At 44.1% G+C, this 24,563-nt stretch overlaps 1 protein-coding gene across 2 annotated transcripts; it reads left to right on the forward strand.

Moving 5' to 3' along the window:
- The first annotated feature begins 2,942 nt into the window (after positions 1–2,942).
- On the forward strand, positions 2,943–8,900 carry TMEM119 (transmembrane protein 119). 2 transcript variants are annotated; one of them, XM_089691212.1, is made up of 2 exons: positions 2,943–3,088; positions 6,418–8,900. In XM_089691212.1, the coding sequence occupies exon 2, from the start codon at positions 6,439–6,441 to the stop codon at positions 7,420–7,422; it is 984 nt and encodes a 327-aa protein (XP_089547338.1). In that variant the 5' UTR covers positions 2,943–3,088; positions 6,418–6,438; the 3' UTR covers positions 7,423–8,900. The 2 variants fall into 2 exon arrangements, with proteins under 2 accessions (XP_089547338.1, XP_089547339.1); XM_089691213.1 differs by lacking the exon at positions 2,943–3,088 and adding an exon at positions 3,154–3,280.
- The last annotated feature ends 15,663 nt before the right edge of the window (positions 8,901–24,563 follow it).

Consider the following 24,563-nt stretch of genomic DNA (forward strand, 5'->3'; position numbering starts at 1 on the left):
TTCTCCTTAAAAGTCCTACCAGGCCTAAAAGGCCGGGTATGGCTTTTAGGGGGAACCCTACACATTACAAAAAAAAATTACTATGGAGTCCCTGAGTCCCTCCTAACCTTCCTACCAGACCTAAAGGGGCTGGTATAGATTGGGCGGGAACCCAGGCTGTTCTGCTGCAGCAGGTTCTATACATTCTACAGATGTGCAACTTTACAGGTAGTTTAAGGGGACCCCCCAAAGCATGATATTTAAATGAATTTTTCTTTTTCTTTTTTTTTAAATTTAAGTAATGAAAAATGACTGCCCCTTTAAAAACAGTACTTTTTGAAAAATGTTTTCACTGATTCATGTCCCTCAGGGCTGTACTCGAGGCCCCATACTCCTTTTATAGCCAATAACTTGCATATAAGCCTTCAAGACTTCAAAACTTTTGAATTTACAAGTTCGAGTGTCATAGAGTATTAAGTTCAAAGTTTGTGTCGAACTTTCATTAGGTTCGAATGCTCGGCCGCGAACCAAACAGGGGGGGGGGTGTTTGGCCCATCACTACAACAGAAGAGAAGCTGCAAAGCATGCATGGAAACCAGGAAGTTGCAGAAAGAGCTGGCCAGCAGACAGGCAGGACTCACAACTTGAAAAGAGATTTTTCAAGTGATCTTATATTGGATTGTCAAATATAACTATTGTTTGTATTGCTATTACATTGCTGATGGTCTAAAATGAAAATGTATGCTGTGACCATAGGTTTCCTTTGGGAATTTAACAATCTTCTCTTGCAGCTTTTTATTGGTTTTGGTTCAGATCTTTTGGGACACTACCAGCCTGGAGTTTGCATGTTTTCTCAATGTTTGTTTGAATTTCCTTCCACACTTGAGAAACACATAGTAGGTTTAATTGGCTGCTTCCCAAACTGGTCCTGCTGTATTCTATACTGATGTTAGATGAGTTGTGAGCTTTTTTTAGGACAATGACTGATGAATAGTTTTATAACTTGCTATAAAAAATATGAGCTACATAGGCATCGGCATGGGAATAATCAAGGATAATTGCTAAAGCAATAAAAACTGCATAGCAAACTTAAAAAAAAAACATAAAAAATATTCTTTGTAAATTGTTTTATAATCATGACTGCCACCAGGTATGCAACTATTATTATTATTATTATTATACAGTATTTATAAAGCGCCAATAGTTCGCTCAGCGCTGTACATTACAGAGGGGAACAGAACATGTGACAGAACAATACCAATACAATGCAAAACATGAGGGGATCGAGGGCCCTGCTCTTTCGAGCTTACAATCTAGGAGTGATACTGTGATACTGATAGATATTGTGATACCATTCACCATTTGTCTTTTGTGTCACTGTAGATGTATGATACAACTTGCTATGTAGAAGTTCTCCTGCTTTTAGTTCACAGTGTATAGTACAGCCTTTCTCAACCAGGGGGCCCAGGCAACCTGTGGTGCCTTGAGGTTTCTTCAGGGGTGCCTTGGCAAATGTTTAAAAATTGCCTAAAACCTGTATACAAGCCAGTGGGTGGAACACAAAGCCACAGGTTTTCATTGTGCACCATTACAACCTTCTAGCTGCTGGCGTCCTGACAACCAACAACGTCATCAGTTGATAAGGAGGATATCAACTGCCCGTACAGCATCCTAGCTTGACTCTCCCCTGCCCTCTCTCCATCAGTGCTGGGGTCACATTAGCTCAGTGATGGATAAAAACTGAGGGAGAAGAGAAACATTGGAATACTAGTCAATAGCAGTGTGCAAAAGTGTATTTGCTTTGGAAGAATAAATCACCTCTTTTGTTGGGTGTCCTACATGTGTGGATGTTGCTGCATTATATAAAACTATTAGAATAATTTTTCACATTTTAGAATGGGGTGCCTCGAGACTGTCCATATTTTTAAAGGGTGCCTTGACTGAAAAAAGGTTGAGAAAAGCTATTATATACACTGCTCAAAAAAATTAAACGAACACTTTTTACTCTGAGTATCACATCAAATCAATTAAACTCCTGGAGAAGCCATGGAGAACGTTATGCTGCCTGTAACATCATTCAGCATGATCGTTTTGGTGGTGGGTCAGTGATGGTTTGGGGAGGCATATCCATGGAGGGATGCACAGACCTCTATAGGCTAGACAATGGCACCCTGAGTGCCATTAGGTATTGGGATGAAATCTTTGGACCCATTGCCAGACCCTATGCTGGTGCAGTGGGTCCTGGGTTCCTCCTGGTGCACGACAATGCCCGGCCTCATGCGGCGAGAGTATGCAGGCAGTTCCTAGAGGATGAAGGAATTGATACCAATGAATGGCCCCCATGCTCGCTTGACTTAAATCCAATAGAAAACCTCTGGGATGTCATGGTTCCCTTCATCCGACGCCACCAGGTTGCAACTCAGACTGTCCAGGAACTCAGTAATGCCCTGGTCCAGATCTGGGAGGTAATACCCTTAGGACGCCATCCTTCATCTCATTAGGAGCATGCCCCGACATTGTCAGGCATGCATACAAACACATGGGGGCCATACAAACTACTGAGTACCACTTTGAGTTGCTGCAATGACATTTCAACAAAATGGACTAGCCTGCTGCATAATTTTTTCACTTTGATTTTCAGGGTGTCTTTGAATTCAGTCCTCTGTAGATTGATCATTTTCATTTCCATCAAAGGATGGGGCATCCTTATGTTCCTAACACATTACCCAGTCCATATCAGTATAGATATCCAGCATGATATTTTTCCCCATTGAGATCTGATGTGTTTTCAAAGTGTTCCTTTAAATTTTTTTGACCAGTGTACAACAGCATATGTTTATGCACAAAAGGTTGATTCCAGTAAAAAAAATGATACATTCCTGGCCCAAAATGTGACCATTGTAGCCCCCTCAATAGTGATGGGGTTAAATATCCCCGCCTCTGGATCCAGAAGGATGCACAGAAAAGGCAGGAGGGATTTTATTTTAAGGGCTGAGCTTGCCCCCCTCTTCTCTTTTCCTTAATGAAAACAGTCTGCATTAGACTGAGTTAGGAGACAGGCTATCTCAGCAGTAGAGTCTGCAGGAAATTACAAGCTTGGGACACAACAGTAAGTTACCAAACTCTCCCTCCTCTAACTTGTTGCCTATAACAAATCACACGGCCATAGTGAAAGTCCTAAGTGTATACGTTTAGCTGCATTTTTTTTTTCTTCTTAATTTTTCACTTACGCGTCCTGAGACACAGCTGGCGTGTAGCTTGCAGGCAATTTTCTTTACGATCTGGAATTTAAGAGCAGTTGGTAAGAAGCCTTTTAGAGGTATACTTTTAACCTTTTTAGGAAATCCTTGGGCGCATAAAGAGTGTTAATATCCACAATATTTTATAAACAGTATTAATGTAACTAACTATATTCTGCATACTTTTATATGTGAAAGCACCAGTTAATTATTATTTAGTTTCAGTGTCTGTTATAGTTAATGCTGGTATATAATGTGTTTATATTCTCCCCATATATTACTGTCTATAACAGTCATCTGAATTTTGTTAATTTATCTACGTGTGTTCAATTGTATTGAAGTTTGCATTGTGTTTCAATATGATCATTTCTGGGTTTAGATGCCATTTTGATGATGAAGCTATTGACCACAGCAATCGGGTTTCAGCTGTCATTTATGAAGCACAAGTTAGAAAAGCAAAGCTAACATGTATCTGAATGGTTGCTATGGCAGCAGCCATATTTGCCTTTGTTAGATCACTTATGTATTCTGTTTATAAAATGTGATTTGTGTGTTACTTAATGGTCCTCCTGGAGAGCTTTTATTTTTTGAGCAGAAAAGCTGAACTTAGAAAAAAGCAAGACCCACCTCTTGAGTTTACTAGTGTTTCCTCCAGATGTGGAACATTTTCTCCTTTCTAACCTGTGAGCCTGGGATCTGGAGTCCCTGGAGACTGAACTTTATAACAAAGAGGCAGACGGAGCCCAGATGTGGTAGGCACACACAAGGGGGCAGGTCTCCAACCTCTGCATCATGTTTTAAGGGATAGTACAGGATTTGCTGCTGCTCTTTATGTACTTCATTTTTTTGGCTCAGTATAAAATGTTTTTAACATTACAAAAAAAAAAAAAAAAGATATATAGACTTTGACATCTAAATTTCAGTAAAATATAGCTACAGTACATCCTATGTTTTTTTACTTTGATTTTAAGAACAATAGGTACTGCAAGGGTTAAATGTCCTTATTTTGCACATAAATGCAGTTTGCATATATCCATTGCTGGACTAAGCCCTGGTTCACACTGATGCGAATTGTCATACAATTTGACTGTTCAAATCGCATTACAAATAGCATGCAATGATCAGCAATGGAACTGTTCTAATCTGTGCGACTCCGACTTTGTCGGAGTTGTGCTGATTAGAAAAGTATTTCCTGCACTACAATTCCTGATTTGGGGTGTGACTTGCATAGACATCTGTGCCTGAAGTTGCACAGATGTCTATGAAGTCGCAATGCCATCCAAAGTTGAAATTGTGCGACTTCAAATGAAGTCACACAATTTCAAAGTTGGATCCAGTGTGAAAGCTCACCCAGCCTCACTTGGATCCAGTGTGAAAGTTCACCCAGCCTCACTTGGATCCAGTGTGAAAGCTCACCCAGCCTCACTTGGATCCAGTGTGAAAGCTCACCCAGCCTCACTTGGATCCAGTGTGAAAGCTCACCCAGCCTCACTTGGATTCAGTGTGAAAGCTCACCCAGCCTCACTTGGATCCAATGTGAAAGCTCACCCAGCCTCACTTGGATCCAGTGTGAAAGCTCACTCAGACTCACTTGGATCCATTGTAAAAGCTCACCCAGCCTCACTTGGATCCAATGGGAAAGCTCACCCAGCCTCACTCGGATCCAGTGTGGAAGCTCACCCAGCCTCACTTGGATCCAGTGTGAAAGCTCACTCAGACTCACTTGGATCCATTGTAAAAGCTCACCCAGCCTCACTTGGATCCAATGGGAAAGCTCACCCAGCCTCACTCGGATCCAGTGTGGAAGCTCACCCAGCCTCACTTGGATCCAGTGTGAATGCTCACCCAGCCTCACTTGGAACCAGTGTGAAAGCTCACCCAGCCTCACTTGGATCCAGTGTGAAAGCTCACCCAGCCTCACTTGGATCCAGTGTGAAAGCTCACCCAGCCTCACTTGGATCCAGTGTGAAAGCTCACCCAGCCTCACTTGGATCCAGTGTGATAGCTCACCCAGCCTCACTTGATTACAGTGTGAAAGCTCTCCCAGCCTCACTTGGATCCAGTGATAGCTCACCCAGCCTCACTTGGATCCAGTGTGATAGCTCAACCATCCAGTGCGAAAGTTCCTTATTATCCAGCAGTACAAGTTTAACCCTTGCTTTATGTGAGAGGATAGTAAGAGAATATGAGAGGAGACACAACTACATAATTGTCCATGATATTGTTCTGCGTGAGTTGAGTTTATACAAATGCCAAATCTATTTTTACAACTGAGATATGTGAAATTGATTAAGGAGTCTAAAAAGCATTGTTCGTATGTATATTTGAAAAGTCTAGTTAACTTTGAACTTGCAATGCATCTAAAAACACATTGCTTTACATGGCATAAACTGCTTGTGTAGAATCTTGTAAACGTTCTTCCTATATTTACTACTTCAAATTCATGTTTGCTTTTGCCATGAAATGTGATGAAAAGATTAAAAAAAACAGATGCTTTCAGTATATATATATATATATATATATATATATAAAATGTATTATTAATATTATTATTATTGGTACTTATATAGCGCCATCAATTTACGCAGCGCTTTACATATACATTGTACATTCACGTCAGTCCCTGCCCTCGAGGAGCTTACAACCTAACTCACATTCACACATACTGGGGCCAATTTAGACAGAAACCAATTAACCTACCAACATGTCTTTTGAGTGTGGGAGGAAACCCACACAGGCACAGGGAGAACATGCAAACTCCAGGCAGGTAGTGGCATAGCATGGTGCTGCCAAGCAGAAGTGCTAACCACTAAGCCACTGTGCTGCCCCTGTACTATTTAAATATATAAAAACAGATTTTCTTTGCATATATCCATATCTGCCTTACTTTTATTCGTTCAAAGGAGGATCTGTGTTTTATGTTATTATACAGTGGGATTGATTTACTAAAGCTGGAGAGTGCAAAATCTGATACAAGTTAGAAACCAATCAGCTTCCAGGTTTTATTGTCAAAGTTTAACTGAACAAGCTGCAGTTAGAAGCTGATTGGCTACAATGCACAGCTGCACCAGATTTTTCACTCTCCAGTTTTAATCAATCCCAGTACATATTTGTTGTTATTTTAGGTACATAGTTACTGTTTTTATTCTCTGCAAAACTTGGCTTTCCAGACATGATATGTCAGCTATTGTTTTTACAGATACTGAACTTCCACAGAAAGATGGCACACTTTTTGACCTTATGTGTGCTGCTGTTCTTAACGTATTCTGTATCCCTGGCTCGATACACCACTGAACCTGAGTATGGAAGTGGAGCTGATGATGGGACAGTGATTGTTTCCAATACTCAGAGCTATGACATTGTTGGATCTACTACAGAGAACTCTGTGAAGAATGTAAATGGCACAACCACTTCCTTAAATGTCTTGGAAAATATAAAACAGTTTTTTAAGGAGTACATGCTGCTTGTAATTGTGGTAGGTTCTATGGTTGCCCTGCTTATATTTATTATGTGTGCTGCAGTGATCATGAGTCACAGACACAAAGCATCTGCTTATTATCCTTCATCTTTTGCACCAAAAGAGTATGTTAACCATGATGACAAAAATGGAGGTATTAGTGCTTTTAATGAGATTCCTGAGAAACCCCATGATGAAAAGGTTGAAGAAGTGGTAGGTTCAAGCAACCAGCTACAAGCTGATATCCTTAATGCTGCTCAGAACCTTAAGTCTCCAACCAAGGGTTGTAGTATTAAAGAGCAAAAAAATTGTGAAGGATCTCAAAAGCCTTGCGAGCTTTCCCATAAAGAAAATCCACAGGTAGCCACTAGTGAAAAGTCCCCTGAGAGTTCAAAACCCCAAGAGGAAACTTCTGGGAACAAAGTAGAGGAGGCATCACCTGGTTCACCAGAAGAAGCTAAGCCTATAGATAATTCTCAGGAGGCTCCAGCCGAACCAATAGAAGAAACTAAACCCACAAGTGATTCTCAGGAGGTAATAGCTGATCCTACACAAGAATCTCAACCTGCGGGTGACTCTCAGGAAGCCCCAGCTGAAGCTAAAGCAGAAGTCCCAAGTCCCCCAGAAGAAGTAAGTGGAAAAGAAGAAGTGAATCCCACTCCAACTGAGTGTGGAACAACAGCCAATAATCCGTGTGATAGTCAAGAATCACAGCAGGCTCCAGACACACAACCATGTGGAGTTTAATGCAGCATGACAGTATTATTATAAAGACAAGAAAACTGTTGCGCATCTGTCTTATAACAGCAGATAATCAACCTTGAAGTCAGGTATAATTTTCATGATCTAAAATGGCACTGGGAGGTAAACTGTGGTGCTTATGTTTTACAAACTATTGGAAGGCAATATCAATGGTAGTTCTGGTTTTACATTGTGAATTCTTTCTTCTAAAGTGGACAACAAAACTGATATACAAATGCAATGTAGCTCATATTGCAATGTAGAAGCATGTACAACTGTAAATGTATATCGCATTTAAAAGAAGATATGTTGCAAACTATTTGTTCCCAATATTACACTTATGTTTGTTTGCATTCATGTTCCATGCTTGTAGTACTCCGGAAGCAGGCACTGTGAAGAACTGACACTTATTTAATGAACATTCATTTCATTTAAAGGGTTATACACATCTGAAAAGCTGTACACATGTTAAAAAGTAAGCAGGTGTCCAATGGTAGCTTATGGCAGCACACAAATAATTTTGGTAAAGTGTTTGACAGTTCCCCCTTTCATAATGTCAACTTTTTTTTTACAGTAAAACACTTTTTGTAACTTCATTAAATATTTTACCAAAGAATGTATCCAGGACATCCTAATTTTGTATCTACAGGTACTCATTGTACAAAAAGACTAGTTCATATGCATTTGGTTTAATGAGATGTTCGGTAGGTGATGTTGATACTTTATCCAACCACATAAACCTCTGTTTGCAACTGAATATGTACTCATAAGCACTTATTCACAGAGGGAGTTTCCTTTTAGGTCTCGTGGAATATATATACATTGATATTTTTATTTTATTATGTATATGAGCTTTATTTAAATCCATTCCAGTTATGGTTTTCTGAAACGTCAACAAGTGAAGACCTTGGATATTTAACACAGTAACATTTTGGATTAAAAATAATAATTTAGGGAGCTAGCAAGTTGGTTGAAACTAGATAATAGTTGGTTAAGATGGCAAGTTGGGTCAAAATAGAAAATAGCTGGTTAAGATGACAAGGTAGGTCAAACTAGAATATAGCTGGTTATTGAGTGTACTGTATATTATCAGTTTACTATAGTTAATTTTTAGTATATTAATTGAAGCAGAAAACAAGAAATAAATATTTATATTTTTAACACAAGCTTTTCTAAAGCAGTGTATTTATTTACAGGCAATATTTTCAATTTTACCCAAAAATTTGGGTATGTTCAGTATATAAACAGATATGCTTGGCCACTGTTGGGGGTCAAGCAGTTAAGTGTACTTATGCAGTGTTTCAAACATACCTCTTTGGATGCTCTTAAAATGTAATGATTACATATTTTGTCTGTGCTATATCTTGCCCAGGACCAATTGTAACTTTTCACATTGTGCATACTATTCTATGTTTGGGTCAATGTAAAATAAACATAATGATTATTCTACCTGTAATAAAGCCATACTTTTTGATGAACACTCACTCACAGTTTTATAAAGGACATTCCTTGACTGCTCAGCATTTCTGCTTGGTGTGTATGAGTGTGAGGTGGAAATATGAGTGGATTGAGATGTCCATATGTGTTTAGTAAATACAAAGCCTTTAGATTTTGGGATAATTTAAATAGTGATAAACATTACACTAGAGGTTTTACAATTCCTTAATTGGCTAACGCAGACTGGAATCATTATCATGTGGCTTAAAGTGACAATAAAGCCACAGTTTTTAAGCACTTGAGCAACTGATTTAATCATTTACTGAATATACGGCTTTTTATCTTTTAATCCTTGCCTGTGTTCCAGTTTAGGCTGGTGCCATGACTGTTGCCTCAGGTTTTCAGGTGGCTCCTTTCTCTTGCAGCATCCTATGGTGTCACCTTTGCATGCAGTGACTAGAGTTGTGTCTCCATCAATGTTGCATGGATAGAAACACAGAGCCCCATGGCCTAGGATGGCATGGCAATCCTTTGCTCCGCCCTGTCCACTGTTAACTCTTACCTGTTATGACCAAATGTTCAGGCTAGCAGCAATAAGGCTAGGCTCACATCTATGCAGATTGCGGTTTCTGCGTTTTGTGTTTTTGAATACGCATTTTTAATGCTTTTTTAATGCGTTTTGTGGGGGGGGGGGGGTTGGCTAATAGAAAAGCATGACAGTTCTGTTTATGTAGTGTGACTTTGATGCTACTTTGATGTGACTTTACACTCTCTGGCACTCATGTACCATCAAAGTCGCATCACAGTAGTACAGGAACCTTTATGTGTCCAGTCACATGTTAGGGTTAGTGGCTAGGATTAGGATTGGAGTTAAGGGTAGCCCTTAACCTTAACATTTAATCCTAACCCTAGCCCTTAACCCTAACATTTAACCCTAGCCCTTAACCCTAACATTTAACCCTAATCCTAGCCCTTAACCTTAACATTTAACCCTAACCCCAGCCCTTAACCCTAACATTTAACCCGAATCCTATCCCTTAACCCTAACTTTAATATTTAACCCTAATCCTAGCCCTTAACCCTAACCCTAGCCCATAACCTGTACTTTAACATGTAATCCTTATCCTAGACCTTAATCCTAACATTTAACCCTAACCCTTAACCCTAACATTTAACTCTAATCCTAGCCCCTAACCTTAACATTTAACCCTAACCCCAGCCCTTAACCCTAACTTTAACATTTAACCCTAACCCTAGCCCTTAACCTTTACCCTAGCCCTTAACCCTAACCCTAGCCCATAACCCTAACTTTAACATTTAATACTAATCCTAGCCCTTAACCCTAACATTTAACCTTAACCCTAACATTTAACCCTAATCCTAGCCCTTAACCTTAACATTTAACCCTAACCCCAGCCCTTAACTCTAACATTTAACCCTAATCCTAGCCCTTAACCCTAACTTTAACATTTAACCCTAACCCTAGCCCTTAATCCTAACATTTAACCGTAATCGTAGCCCATAACTTTAACATTTAACCCTAACCCCTAGCCCTTAACCCTAACATTTAACCCTGATCCTACCCCTTAGGGAACCCTAACATTTAACCCTAACCATAGCCCTTAACCCTAACATGCAATTTTGGACACATAAAGGTTCCTGCAATACTGTGATTCAACTTTGATGCAACTTGAGTGCCAGAAAGTGTAAAGTTGCATCGAGCAGAACTCTCATGCTTTCCTATTAGCAACCCCCCCACGCACACAAAACACAGGAAAAACACAACACTTTGGTGCTGGTCCATTGAAGTCTATTACAGGCAAAACGTAATCTGCTGTGGAAAAAAAAGCCCCTGACCCTTTCCAAAAAACACATCGGCTCAAAGCACACAGATGTGAAGAGATCCATAAGAAACCATGTTAAATTGACTGTAAATTGCATTTCTGCAAACTGTTAAACGTACTGAAATCTGCATAAGTTAGAACCAAAGGTAAGACAACAAATGCTCTCTCAGCAGCACTAGAAGTTGTAAACTGCAAGTGCTGGGCGAAGATTTTTTTAATGCATAGTTTGCTTTAGAATGATTATTTTACTGTGCTCAATGAGCTTAAGTAAAAAACTAAAAGAGGATTTAATACTACTTTATGTCGAGTTTTACAGTATGTCAGCAGTTTAGGGTTTTTTGGTTTGAGAAACATTGGGAGTAACAATGTAACACTGTGGATGCACCAACGTTTCCTTTTAAAGAGATGTGTGCTATGGCACCAAAGAGCTTTGCAAATGTTGAAGATGTTTGTACATGGCAAATTACTTAAGAGGCTGGATAAAAACATACTGATGTTAGCACATGGTTCATCAAAGATAGCTGTATTAGCATGATACTGCCCCATCACGTACAGTGCTCAGCATAAATGAGTACACCCCTTTTGAAAAGTAAGATTTTAATCTATATCTTAATGAACACAAGAACAATTTCCAAAATTTTGACAAAACTGAGTTTTATAGAACATTTGTTTAGCTCAAAACATGAAAGTAAGGTTAATAATATAACTTAGATTACAAAATCTTCAGTTTTACTCAAATTAGGTGATGCAAAAATGAATACACCCCACAACAAAAACTACTACATCTAGTATTTTGTATTACCTCCATGATTTGTAAGGACAGCACCAAGTCTTCTAGGCATGAAATGAACAAGTTGGTGACATATTGCAACATCTTTTTCCATTCTTCAGGAACAACCTCTTTTAGAGCCTGGATGCTGGATGCAGAGTGATGCTCAACTTGAATCTTCATAATTCCCCATAGGTGTTCGATTGGGTTCAGATAAGGTCACATACTTAGTCAATAAATATCTTTCCCTCTGTTCTTCTTCAGAAATACAACAGTGACCTTAGATGTGTGTTTTGGATCATTGTCATGTGGAAAAAGTACACGGCAACCAAGGGCACGGAGTGATGGTAGCATCTTCTCTTTCAATTTAGAGCAGTACATCTGTGAATTCATACCACCAATGAAATGCAGCTCCCTAACACCAGCAGCACTCATGCTGCCCCACAGAAGGACACTGCCACCACCATGTTTCACTGTAGGCACCATACATTTTTCTTTGTACTTCTCACCTTGGCGACGCCATACAGATTTGAAGCCATCAATTGCAAAAACATTGGTCTCATCACTCAGTACAGAGTCCCACTAATCTTCTTTTTCAGCATGGGCCCTGGCAAATTCTAGGCAGGCTTTTTTGTGCATGGGTTGAAGGAGAGGCTTCCTTCATGGATGACACCCATGCATGCCACTCCTTTGCAGTGTACGCCGTATTGTGTCACGGGAAACAATCATCCCAGTTTGGCATTCTACTTCTTTAGCTAATGGCAGTGAACTTGCATGGTGATTTTCTTCAACCCTTCTCATCAGAAGACGCTCCTGTCGAGGTGTTAACTTCCGTGGACGGTCTGGACATCTCTGTGAGATGGTTGCAGTTCCATTATAGTTACATTTTTGTATCACCTTTGCTACAGTATTCTGACTGATAAGTAAAGCTTTGCTGATCTTCTTGTAGCCTTCACCTTTCTTGTGTAAACAAATTATTTTCTTTCTGAAGCCTTGTGACATTTCTTTTCCATGTGGTGTTATTGCTGAAAGCCTGAAATGGGAAGGGGTTTTCTTTGTTAAGTAACGGCCTTTTATAAATCAGTTGTCTGCTGGACGCCTGTTTAATGAATAATTAGACTCACCTGTAGTTGAATTCTTGTTAATTAGGATTTTGTTGTCTAAAATGTAGCATTGCTCCTAAGACTTTCATTGGGGTGTATTCATTTTTTGCAACATTGTCTTCAATGAATTTGTTAGGAAAAATACTTTTTTGTGTGCGCAATTAACAAAACTTGTTTGCAATCAATGACCCACATTTGTGGCAGTATTTTGTAGTAAAGTATCCCATAGAAAATGTTGATTCTGAAAAGAATTTAAAGGTTTTCTGACAAATCTGTTGAGGTGTACTCATTTATGCTGAGCACTGTATTTCCAGAGTCCTGTAGGTATGATACCATATATTGTACCTGTGTATGACACAAAGCCATTTTCTGTAGATATCTGAAAGTTGTTAATAACCTTTTTAAACTGCATAGCTGTCATATCTACTGTATGTGCACTAGATCCCACCATGTTGTAATGGACTTTATTAGCCAGATTTTGCAATGTTTTCAGATGTTTAGCTTAAGAAACTTGCTCTTTGCAAATTAATTTACGTTAAAAGGAACCTGACTTGTTTTTGAATGTGCATGCTCTGAGGTATTTACTATTTGAGTCACTGACATGATGATCACATGTGGGGATATTTAGTATCCAGGATTGTTATAGTTCCAGAGCTTGCACCTTCAAAAGCAAGTCAGCCTTGGCAGCTTCCATGTTTATATTCCAAATCAGTGGTCTCCAAACTGCAGGCGGATGCGGTCCTTTCCTTGACTTTAACTGGCCCTTGAGGCATTATTCCTGCCACTGACACCAACAATGGGGCATAATTCCTGTCACTGACACCAATGATGGGACATAATTTCTGCCACTGCCACCAGCAATGGGACATAATTCCTGGAAATGACACTAACAGGCCATTATTTCTTCCACTGACACAAAAAATGGTGCACTATTCCTCCCACTGACACCAACAATGGGGGGCCATTCCTCCAACTAACACCAACTATTTCTCCCACTATTATCAAAGATGGGGCATTGTTTTATCTCACTGGGCACAGTCTGGTCCCCCTAAAGTCTGCAGGACAGTAAAATGCCCCTTTGTTAAGAAGGTTTGGAGACCCCTGTTCTAAATCATTCCCATTTAGAATACTACATTAGCAAATATCACTTGAAAATAAATATATATATATATATATATATATATATATATATATATATATATATATATACAGTCGTGTTCAAAATAATAGCAGTCAGACATCACTAACCTGATCAAGCACTGTTTTTGGTAGAAATGATATTTCTACATGGCAAATAATTTACTGCGGTGCTCCTGTCACCGCAGAGCACCTTCCAAGTCCTCCCAAACCCCCCCTCTCTATCCTTCTCCTCCTTTGAGGCCCACTGTGTCCGACTATTCTCCCCAACCCCCCTGAAGATTGCTGTGATATACCGGCCTCCTGGATCCATATCCCGCTTCCTGGATGACTTTTTCTCCTGGCTACCCTTCTTCCTCTCCTCTGAGCTACCCACCATCATCCTTGGGGATTTCAACATCCCTGTCAATCTCGACAACCCGGACACATCCCATCTCCTCCACTTAACCTCCTCCTTTGCACTTGCACAGTGCACACAATCCACCACCCACTCCGACGGTAATATCCTTGATCTTGTCTTCTCCAACCGCTGCGCTCCCCACAACCTCACTAACACCCCCTTCCCTCTCTCTGACCACAACCTGATTACCTTCTCTATCTCCTCATCCTCCAATGCCTACCCCTCCAAATGTCACACTACTACCAGCCGTAACCTCCGCAACCTTAACCCTGCCCCCCTCCACTCTGCAGCTGATCAACTCCACGACAGCATCCTCCCCCTGTCCTGCCCCAACTTGGCTATGACTGCCTACAACAACGCGCTGTCAACAGCCCTTGACTCACTAGCGCCTTTAACCACACGCAACATCAGACCCCGACCGCTCCAGCCCTGGCAGACTGATCACACCAAAACCCTCAAACGACACAGTCGTGCCCTGGAGCGACTATGGCGCAAAACCAAATCCCAACAAGCCTTCACCCGCTACAAATCTGCCTTCCACACCTACACCTCCTCCCTCCATGCAGCCAAACAAGCCTACTTCCTGACCCTCATCAAGGCCCTCTCCTCCAATCCTCGCCGACTCTTCTCCACCTTCAACTCTCTACTCTCGCCACCCCCACCTCCACCCAGCATCTCACTCACCGCCCTTGAGATTGCCAATCACTTCAAAAACAAGATTGACACAATTCGCAAGGACATCGCCGCAACTCACACGTCCTCTCAACCCGTCCCCTCTCACTCAGCTACCCCCTCATCCCCCCTCCCCCTCGACATAACCCGCAGGGACTTCGTCGCTGCTCAAACTCCCTCCAACCCCGTTCCCCCTCACTCAGCTACCCCCTCATCACCCCTCTCCCACGGCCCCACCACTGCTCTGACCTCCACTTCCACCCCACCCTACATTCCTCATATTGAAGCCCCCCCAACACTCCACACCTTTGACCTTACTACCATCGAGGAAGTCTCCAAGGTCCTCTTTGATGCCCGCCTCACCACCTGCCCCCTCGACCCTGTTCCCTCACAACTCCTACAACCTCCTTCCCCCTCCATCGTACGCTCCCTCACCCACATCTTTAATCTCTCCCTCTCCTCCGGCACTTTCCCCTCCCCTCTGAAACATGCACACATCACCCTCATACTTAAAAAGCCCTCCCTGGACCCCAATGACCCGAACAACCTCAGACCCATCTCCCTGCTCCCATTTGTCAAGGTCCTACCTTTTCCCTGAGGTTATGTTACTCCATGTGCTGGCGTCCATCTTGGATTCTGCTGTGCATGATGGGAATCCTTTTTATGCCTTCAGGTCTCTGAGGTCCACCCCCCAGAGGGGCGTGGCTGATGACATATAAGCCTGTGGCCCGCACATGCTCTTTGCACTTGTGTCTTGTGTTTTTGTGTTACTATTACTCTGTTCTGACTCTCTTGACTCTCCTGGTATTCTGATTCGGCTTGTGACTTGACTATTCTTTGTATTCTCCTTTGATCTGACCCTCTGTTGCTGAACCCGGCTCGTGACCTGTGATTCTCGTCTGCTGTCCTGTACTGTTTTGTCCTGTTGTTGTTGACCCCGGCCTGTCTGACTACTCTTTTGTTTCTTCCACCAGCTACACGCCATTGGCGGCGGCCATTACCGCAGCTGAGGTGTCTCGGGGGCCGCGACCTGGTTCCTGGCTGCGTCAAGTCCATCCCCACCATCAGGGGCCCTGGTGAAGGGCAGCCTGGGACTTAGACTCCGCGCCCTGAGGGACTTCGGTCTGTGGGTGGTGGTTGTCGTCAGCCAGTGCGTTACATTGTTAGGCCTGCCTGTCCGTTCCTCGGCTCCTGCCCTGACAGCATTTACATCCAAACTCCTCGAGCGCCTAGTCTACACCCACCTAAGCTCTTGCCTCAACGACAACAACCTCCTCGATCCCCTACAGTCCGGCTTCCGTCCCCTACACTCCACCAAAACTGCCTTACTCAAACTCTCCAACGACCTGCTAACCGCCAAAGCTAATGGCCACTATTCAGTGCTCCTACTCCTTGACCTCTCTGCGGCCTTCGACACAGTCGACCACCACCTCCTCCTCAAAAAACTACACTCCCTTGGCCTCAGAGATTCTGCTCTCTCCTGGCTCTCATCCTACCTGTCACAACGCTCTTTCAGCGTTACCTATAATGCTACCACCTCCCCCTCTCTCCCCCTCTCTGTTGGGGACCCTCAAGGCTCCGTCCTTGGGCCCCTTCTCTTCTCCATCTACACCTTCTCCCTAGGCCAACTCATACACTCTCACGGCTTCAACTACCACCTATATGCCGACAACACACAAATCTATCTCTCAACCCTCCACCTCACCACCTCAGTCTCCGCCCGAATCACACACCTACATATCAGACTGGATGTCACTCCACTTCCTTAAACTGAACCTCTCCAAAACCAAGTTTCTTGTCTTCCCCCCAGCCTGGACACCACCCCCCATTGACTTCTCCATCACATCCAACAATGCCACCATCAAACCCGCCCCGCAGGCCAGAGTACTTGGTGTCATTCTGGACTCCAACCTATCCTTCCAGCCCCAAGTCCAATCTTTGAAAAGCTTGTGCAGACTCCACCTCCGCAACATCGCCAAAATACGCACGTTCCTAACCCCAGAAACCACTAAACAGCTCATCCACTCCCTCATCATATTATGACTTGATTACTGCAACTCCCTCCTTACTGGCCTGCCTCGCCGCTGGCTATCCCCGCTTCAGTCAATCCTAAATACGGCTGCCAGACTCATTCACCTTTCCAACCGCTCCATTTCCACCACCCCCTCTGCCAATCCCTCCACTGGCTTCCGATTGCGCAACGGATCAAATTCAAAATCCTAACACTGACGTACAAAGCCGTCCACCACACTGCCCCGAACTACATCACTGACCTAATATCCAAGTACCACCCAGCACGCACACTCCGCTCCTCACAAGACCTCCTTCTCTCTAGTTCCCTGGTCTCCTCCTCCCATGCCCGCCTCCAGGACTTCTCCAGGGTGTCACCCATCCTCTGGAACTCCCTGCCCCAACCCATCAGATTATCACCTACTCTCCTCTCCTTTAGGCGCACCCTGAAAACCCACCTCTTCAGGGAAGCCTACCCCACCCCCTGCTAACTTGTCAACCTCCTCCACTCTTCCTACCACCCCATCCCCCACAGCTATCTCCTCCTGTGCCACCATCACCTCCCTCCTAGATTGTAAGCTCAAAAGAGCAGGGCCCTCGATCCCCTCATGTTTTGCATTGTATTGTTATTGTTCTGTCACATGTTCTGTCCCCCTTTGTAATGTACAGCGCTGAGCGAACTATTGGCGCTTTATAAATACTGTATAATAATAATAATAGTAGAGTAATAGAAATCCAACAGACCCAACAGTCATAACATGCATGCTGCTGATTCTGTGTAATTGAATCACTATTGAAAGGGGGCATTTTCAAAATAATAGCAGTGTGGAGTTCTATTAATGAGGTCATTCATCCTTTGAAAAACAGGAGGCAATTATTGCCCTTATTTAAGGAAGGAAGGCAGTAAATGTTGTACATGCTGGTTACAGTGCATTTCTCTCTGAAATTCTGAGGAAAATGGGTCGTTTGAGACATTGTTCAGAAGAACAGCGTACCTTGATTAAAAAGTTGATTGGAGAGGGGAAAACATATAAAGAAGTGCAGAAAATGATAGGCTGCTCAGCTAAAATGATCGCAAATGCTTTAAAATGGCAACCAAAACCTGAAAGACGTGGAAGAAAGCGAAAAACTGCCATTCGAATGGATAGAAGAATAGCCAAAATGGCAAGGACTCAGCCAACAATCAGCTCCAGGAGGATCAAAGAAGGTATAAAGTTACCTGTGAGCACTGTTACAATTAGAAGATGCCTATGTGAAGCCAAGCTATCTCCAAGAAGCCCCCGCAAAGTCCCACTGTTAAAAATAAGACGTGCTGAAGAGGTTACAATTTGCCAAAGAGCACATTGACTGGCCTAAAGAGAAATGGTGCAACATTTTGTGGACTAATGAAAATAAGATTGTTCTTTTTGAGTCCATGCAACTGTAGCGATACCCCCGTAGGGGCTGCTTAAGTTTGTTCACTCCGCCACTCTGCTTCTCAACCCCAAGGACTGTCTCAGCCCCAACTGGCACACCTGGCAATAGTGTAAGTGCAAGGATCAATGAAAAGCACACATGTTATAATAAAACATGTAGATCAGCTTTACTGTAAGACCTCTATGGGAAGTAATAAACATTAACAACAGGTATACGTTCGGTGAATCAAGAGAACAGCAAATACTGTGACCGAAAGAAATATAACTCACTTTTACACTCAGTCTGCTTTCAGGGGATTCCAACCGTAAATAACCCCAAAAGCAGAGGAAACACTTAAATGGCAACCTGAAAGTGGATTTACCTCCTCTACATAGATTCAGCTCTATGATGTCCAAGCAGGAGGAGGGCAGAAGAATGACTCTCTATTGTGTCAAACTTCTCCCTTCTAACCCCCGACACCACAAGCCCAATAGGCAAACACTGTATCCAAATGATGCTTAATAGCTACTTTCAAGGTAAAGCTATTCCCTCCCACACCATGCAATATAGAGGCCTAAATACGCATGCGCGTGCACGTATGGCACCAGTAACTTCAGTCTGTTGGTAACAGGATGAATGTTGGGATCTTCAGCTAGCCACTTTCGTTGGTGCACTTAAACTCCTTAAACACTTAAAGTGTAATTGTAATCCAGTGGCAGTATTTGTATAGCAAAGCGAATACTGTGTCTGTTCAGCAGGGCCATCTACACAACCCAGTGCCTGGTGAATTTGAGCAAGGTATGATGCAGTATGTGTGCAGTGTTCCTGTCATCTGACAGTGGGAAAAATCCCTCTCACCAGATCCTGTGACAAAGGCCCAAACGATCGTCCTGGAAATGACAGGCTCCTCTGGTCACCTCAGGATGAGCACTTCACACTGTCAGGATGGCCTCTGTACTGTAAGCCACTTCTCTCAGTTTGGATGTTCCCTTGGCTGATGCAGATCACCAAGCATGCAGTGCACTGCCCAAAAGCATTTCTTTGCCAGGTCCAATCTCTCTGCTGCCACATGCAGTCTCCTCTCCTTAGGAGAAACCCCAAGATGGATCCATTCACTCTCCTCTCTCCAAGCATGATGGCTTTTGTAGTTCTTTTGTAATTCTATCTCCATATCAGCCTATAAGGCCATTTCTGTTCAAGACTGCATCGTCCACAATGCTTTGCAGCTGCACTTCCTGTTTGACAGAGTCCTTGTCATTGGCTCCTTTAATGGCTCTTGTAATTGGCTCTCTCACTCTCTTACAGTCTGAGAGGAGAAAGGGGGGGCTGAAATCCCTCACTGCTTTGTCTGTGTCAGGGCAAGTGTCAGGTTACACAGGAGAGGCCAGTCAGCAGATCACAGCCATGAGACAGGATTAATATCTTCTGCTACACACTCCCCCCACCAAAGAACCTTTGGTCCTCCAAAGGCAGTAACAATCCTTGACCTGGTACATGCTTGATATATACACGCGGAGAAAAACAAGTTAGTACACACAGGAAACTAAACAATTTACATTCTCATAAAATCTTGGCAGGGGAACCTCCCACCAGTTAGTAGCCTATAAGCCACCTTAATTGGACTTGCCCAGCCAGATGTGTCAGGGGGTGAGTCAGGATTTTCAACCACCAAATCTGCAGTGGAAGGATCAGGTGCTTCAAGAGTCCTTTTAGCAGTGAGAACAACCTCTTCAGAGCTCTCACCCAAAGTATCATATGTTAGTCTCTTTGGCGGGTAAATAACCCTACGCTCACGCTGTTCTTTAGGCTCTGGGGTTGCAAGCACACTGGTCTCTTCTCCCTGAATTTTAGCTTCATCCCTAACTTCCTCTTCAATGAAGGATGGGAAGTCTGCAGAGTCTGTTGCCAGCAAAGAGGACTGAGAGTCTTCCAGCTCTTCAATTGGTGGACTCTGAGGCACAAACTCAGGAGCTTCTGGCCTGAGTATCCCGGTGTCGATTACTGTGACAGGAGAAGGAGGGATAGCAGATTCAAGCATCTGAGACAACCACAGCCAATCCATTCCCATCTCTTCATCTTCGCTGTCTCCATCTTCTGCAGGCTGAAGCACAGACTGAAACCGAGTCACTGGCCGAGATCTCTGGGGGGCCTTGGATGATGACTGTGGATCTGGCTGTAGTGGCACACGAACTGCTTCAGATAGAGGCAACAAATGATTACGATGCCAAGTTTTCAGCGGGCCTGTGCTTCCCTCTGGCCGGATCTGGTACACTGGGAGTCCTGGCAGCTGTTTGCAGATGACATAGGGCTGCGATTTCCACCGGTCAGCCAATTTGTGTTTTCCAGGGACACCCAGGTTTCTCAGCAGCACCTTGTCACCCGGCTGTAAGTCCTGCACTCGTACCCGGAGGTCAAAGTTTCTTTTATTTCTCTGTCCTCGGGCATCTGAGGCAGCTTGGGCCTTGTCATAGGCAGCCTTCAGACTTTTCCTCAGGCGGTCTACATATCCTCTGTGTGAGGTTGCAGAGGTACGGTCTATGGACGTGCCAAAAGCCAAATCTACTGGCAGCCGGGCCTCCCGCCCAAACATTAGACAATAGGGAGAGTATCCTGTGGCATCGTTTGTGGTGCTGTTATAAGCATGCACGATAGCTGCTATGTGCTTGCTCCAGTGCTGCTTTTTCTCAGAAGTCAGAGTCCCAAGCATATCCAAGAGGGTTCTGTTGAATCTCTCTGGTTGAGGATCTCCCTGAGGATGGTATGGGGTGGTTCTAGACTTCCTGATGCCCAAAAGATCTAACAGTTTCTTGATGAGACTGCTTTCAAAGTCTCTCCCTTGATCAGAATGGATGCGTTGAGGTAGACCATAGTGCACAAAGAATTTTTCCACCAAGATCTTGGCCACCGTGAGCGCTTGTTGGTCTCTTGTGGGAAAAGCCTGAGCATACCTAGTGAAGTGATCAGTTACTACTAGGATATTTCCCTGTCCACTCAAATCAGGCTCCAAGCTTAGAAAATCAATGCACACCAGCTCCATGGGTCCCTGACTCTGAAGGTGGCCCATTGGGGCAGCTCGGTGAGGCAAAGTCTTCCTTTGGATGCACCTAATGCAGGAGTGACAGTAACCCTCAACTTCAGCTCGCATGCAGGGCCAGTAGAATCTGTCCCTCACCAGGTGGAAGGTCCTGTCGGGTCCTAAGTGACCATGACTATCATGCAAAGCAGTTAATACTGTCTCTCTGTGTTTTTCTGGCAGGAACAACTGCCATCTTTCTCCAGGATCTCCAGAGGGGCCCCTTCGGTAGACCACCCCTTGGTGCAACTGCAACCGATCCCACTCTCGGTGTAGTAGACGGGCTTCCTTAAGAGAGTCAGTGAGGAGCAAGTCAAGGCATTGGCTCTCCAAGGCTTTCAATGCCAAGCTACAGAGAGGGTCTTCCAACTGATCCCTTCGCAAGTCTTTCTTGGAGAGTTTTGGCAGACCTTCATCCCCGACTTGGGTGACGTTGCAGTAACATCTGGGAACACCAGCGGCTGACACTCCAAGGTCTTTGGCCCTGGATCCTCCTCCAGCTTGGTGTTCTGCTCCTTGACATAAGGCTTGTACACCTTCGGGAGTCAGCTGAGTCCATTCTTCAGTATAGTCCCTGGAACAATGAGGCCTTCTTGACAATGCATCCGCATCTTTGTTTCCAACTCCTGGTCGATATTTCAGACTGAAAGTGAATTCAGATAAGGCAGCCAGCCATCTGTGACCTGTGGCATCTAACTTCGCCGTAGTGAGGATATAGGTGAGAGGGTTATTGTCGGTCTTGATCACGAATTCAGCCCCGTACAAGTAATCTCTCAGCTTATCCACTACTGCCCACTTTAGAGCCAGAAATTCGAGCTTGTGTGTGGGATAGTTCTTCTCAGTGGGTGCCAAGCTCCGACTCACATAGGCAACAGGCCGGGGGTGCCCGTCATGCTCTTGATACAGCACCCCGCCCAACCCATCTCTGCTAGCATCAACATGCAGCTCGTATGGCTTGGTTGGGTCTGCATAGGCTAGAACTGGAGCAGTGGTTAGACTCCACTTCAGCTGTCTGAAAGCCTCTTCACACTGAGCAGTCCACTGTTCTTGAATGGACTCTCTGGGTTTCCTAGGACCTCCAGCTGATCGAACAGGTTTTGGCAGATCTGGGTCATCATCTTCCTCTCCACTCTTCAGTAGTTCGTTGAGTGGGCGAGCTGTTTTAGCGAATCCCTCAACAAATCTTCTGTAGTAGGAACAGAATCCCAGAAATGACCTAAGTTCGGTCACATTAGTAGGCCTTGGCCAGGAAGTGACGGCCTCTAGCTTCTGGGGGTCGGTGGCCACTCCATCAGCAGACACAATGTGGCCAAGGTAATTAACTGAGGGTTGATAGAACTGGCACTTCTCCAAGGATAACTTCAACCCCTCATCATGGAGTCTCTTCAGTACCTTCTCTAGACGCTCTTCGTGCTCCTCCAGAGTCTTGCCAAACACAATGATATCATCTAGGTACACCAATACCTCTATCAGGTTCATGTCTCCCACCATCTTCTCCATTAACCTCTGGAAAGTGGCTGGGGCACCGGAAAGGCCTTGTGGCATGCGGTTGAATTCAAAGAACCCCACTGGGGTAATGAAAGCGGTCTTCTCTCGGTCTTCAGGTTGCATGGGAATTTGATAGTATCCGCTCTTCAAATCCAACACGCTAAACCACTTGGCCCCTGATAGACTCTGCAAAGCGTCTTCTATTCTTGGAGTGGTGTATTGGTCAGGAATGGTCCTCCTGTTCAGCGTCCGATAATCAATACACAGCCTCAATGCACCATTCTTCTTCCGTACCACCACTATTGGAGAAGCATATGGACTCCGGGACTCGCGGATGATACCTGCCCCTTTCAACTCTGCCAGTTGCTCACGCAGGTCTTCCAAGTCCCCTAAAGGAATCCGTCGAACTCTCTCCCTGAATGGCTTATCCTCTTTAAGACGGATTCGATGTTTGGCACTTTTTGCACATCCCACATCGAATTCACTCTTGGAGAATGCAACCTTCCATCCCTGAAGCTGAGCCTTGGCCCTTTCCTTCCATTCAGGTGGAAGGGGAGTATTTTCCAGATAAAATTCCTTGGCAGGGATCCCATCTTTCTCTTCCCCCACCAAATCAGATAGTGAGACTGGGGTGGCTGGGTTAACTTGTCCCAACAACATCCGTGCTGGCATCTTCACAGGTAAGGCCGTTATGTTGCAGACACTAACTGGGATTTTTCCATGACTTCTTTGTAACACTTTAGTTGAAACAACTTCAGGAATTATCTCTACTCCCGAACCTTTCCTCTGGCCATCTGCCTCGACGACAATGAAAGGGCCTGGTTGCTTCCAGCTCAACTTGACGGACGCTTGTAAACAGGCCACTTCACCAGGCTGTAACACCTTCTCCCTTCGGTCCAAACGCCAGATCTTCCCCACTCCTTCAGCTGGAGCTTTCTGTTCTTGCACCAGGCGCTGATAGGCCTGTCTCAACAAGGGGTGCACACTTGTAGTTGAAGTGTCTGACTCCAGAACAACAGGCGTCAACAGTCTTCTGACCAGATCAGTATTGGTTCCTATAATAAGGGAACCCGTACTGACCCCTACTGGGCGAGGACAGACCACTGCTAACGTGTCAAAAGTCTCAGTTTTCCCAGCCACCGAGGGATCAAAAGTCAGCCTGACTGGTAAATAACCGTCATAGGGGAAGTTTTGAGTGCCAATGCCCCATATCTCCAGCTCTTCCAACTTCTGCAAGGGCAGGTGCTTGAGGTGCTTGTCATAGAAGTCTCGGTAGAGAAGGGTCACTTGAGCTCCAGTATCCAAAAGGGCCTTAGTGTAGATTCCCTCTACTTGGATGGAAACGACAGGAGCAGGTCCCACCAGCCTGTCTGGAAGCTTGGGGGTGGTTGGGATCTGAGTCTGTTTGGTGGCCTGAATCCGCACTACTTTCTTGTGAAAATTCTGATCTGGTTTGAGTCTCCTTTGAGTGCTGGGCATCTGGTGTGCATTGATCCTCCGCTGCTGGGCCATATGTGCCAAAGTAAATGGGGCACTGGGTCGCTCAGAGGCAACAACAGGAGCCTTCTGCAAAGGGTTGAACTTCCGCCGCTGTCTCCTCTCGTCTTTTTTTATGAAGCTCTCTACTTCAGATGGGCACCCAGTTTGCTCCTTCACCGGGGCCTTCTGAAGGTTTTTCTGCGACTTTCCAAGAGACAGCTTCTTTAATGCTCTCACCAACTCTGCAGTAAGGTCTGTCAGGTTCTCTTCATTTGAGCAATTAGCGATTAAATGGCCTTCCTCTCCACAGCGATAACACTTCTTATCGTTAGAGGAGACA

This window comes from Staurois parvus, unplaced genomic scaffold (genome assembly GCF_062004578.1).
Source record: "Staurois parvus isolate SC_StPar_1 unplaced genomic scaffold, SC_StPar_1.0 ptg000556l, whole genome shotgun sequence".
Taxonomy (NCBI): domain Eukaryota; kingdom Metazoa; phylum Chordata; class Amphibia; order Anura; family Ranidae; genus Staurois; species Staurois parvus.

Bases quoted from the DNA above. Each gene is read 5' to 3' on its own strand.
- TMEM119 (XM_089691212.1), top strand. From the start codon at position 6,439: ATGGCACACTTTTTGACCTTATGTGTGCTGCTGTTCTTAACGTATTCT.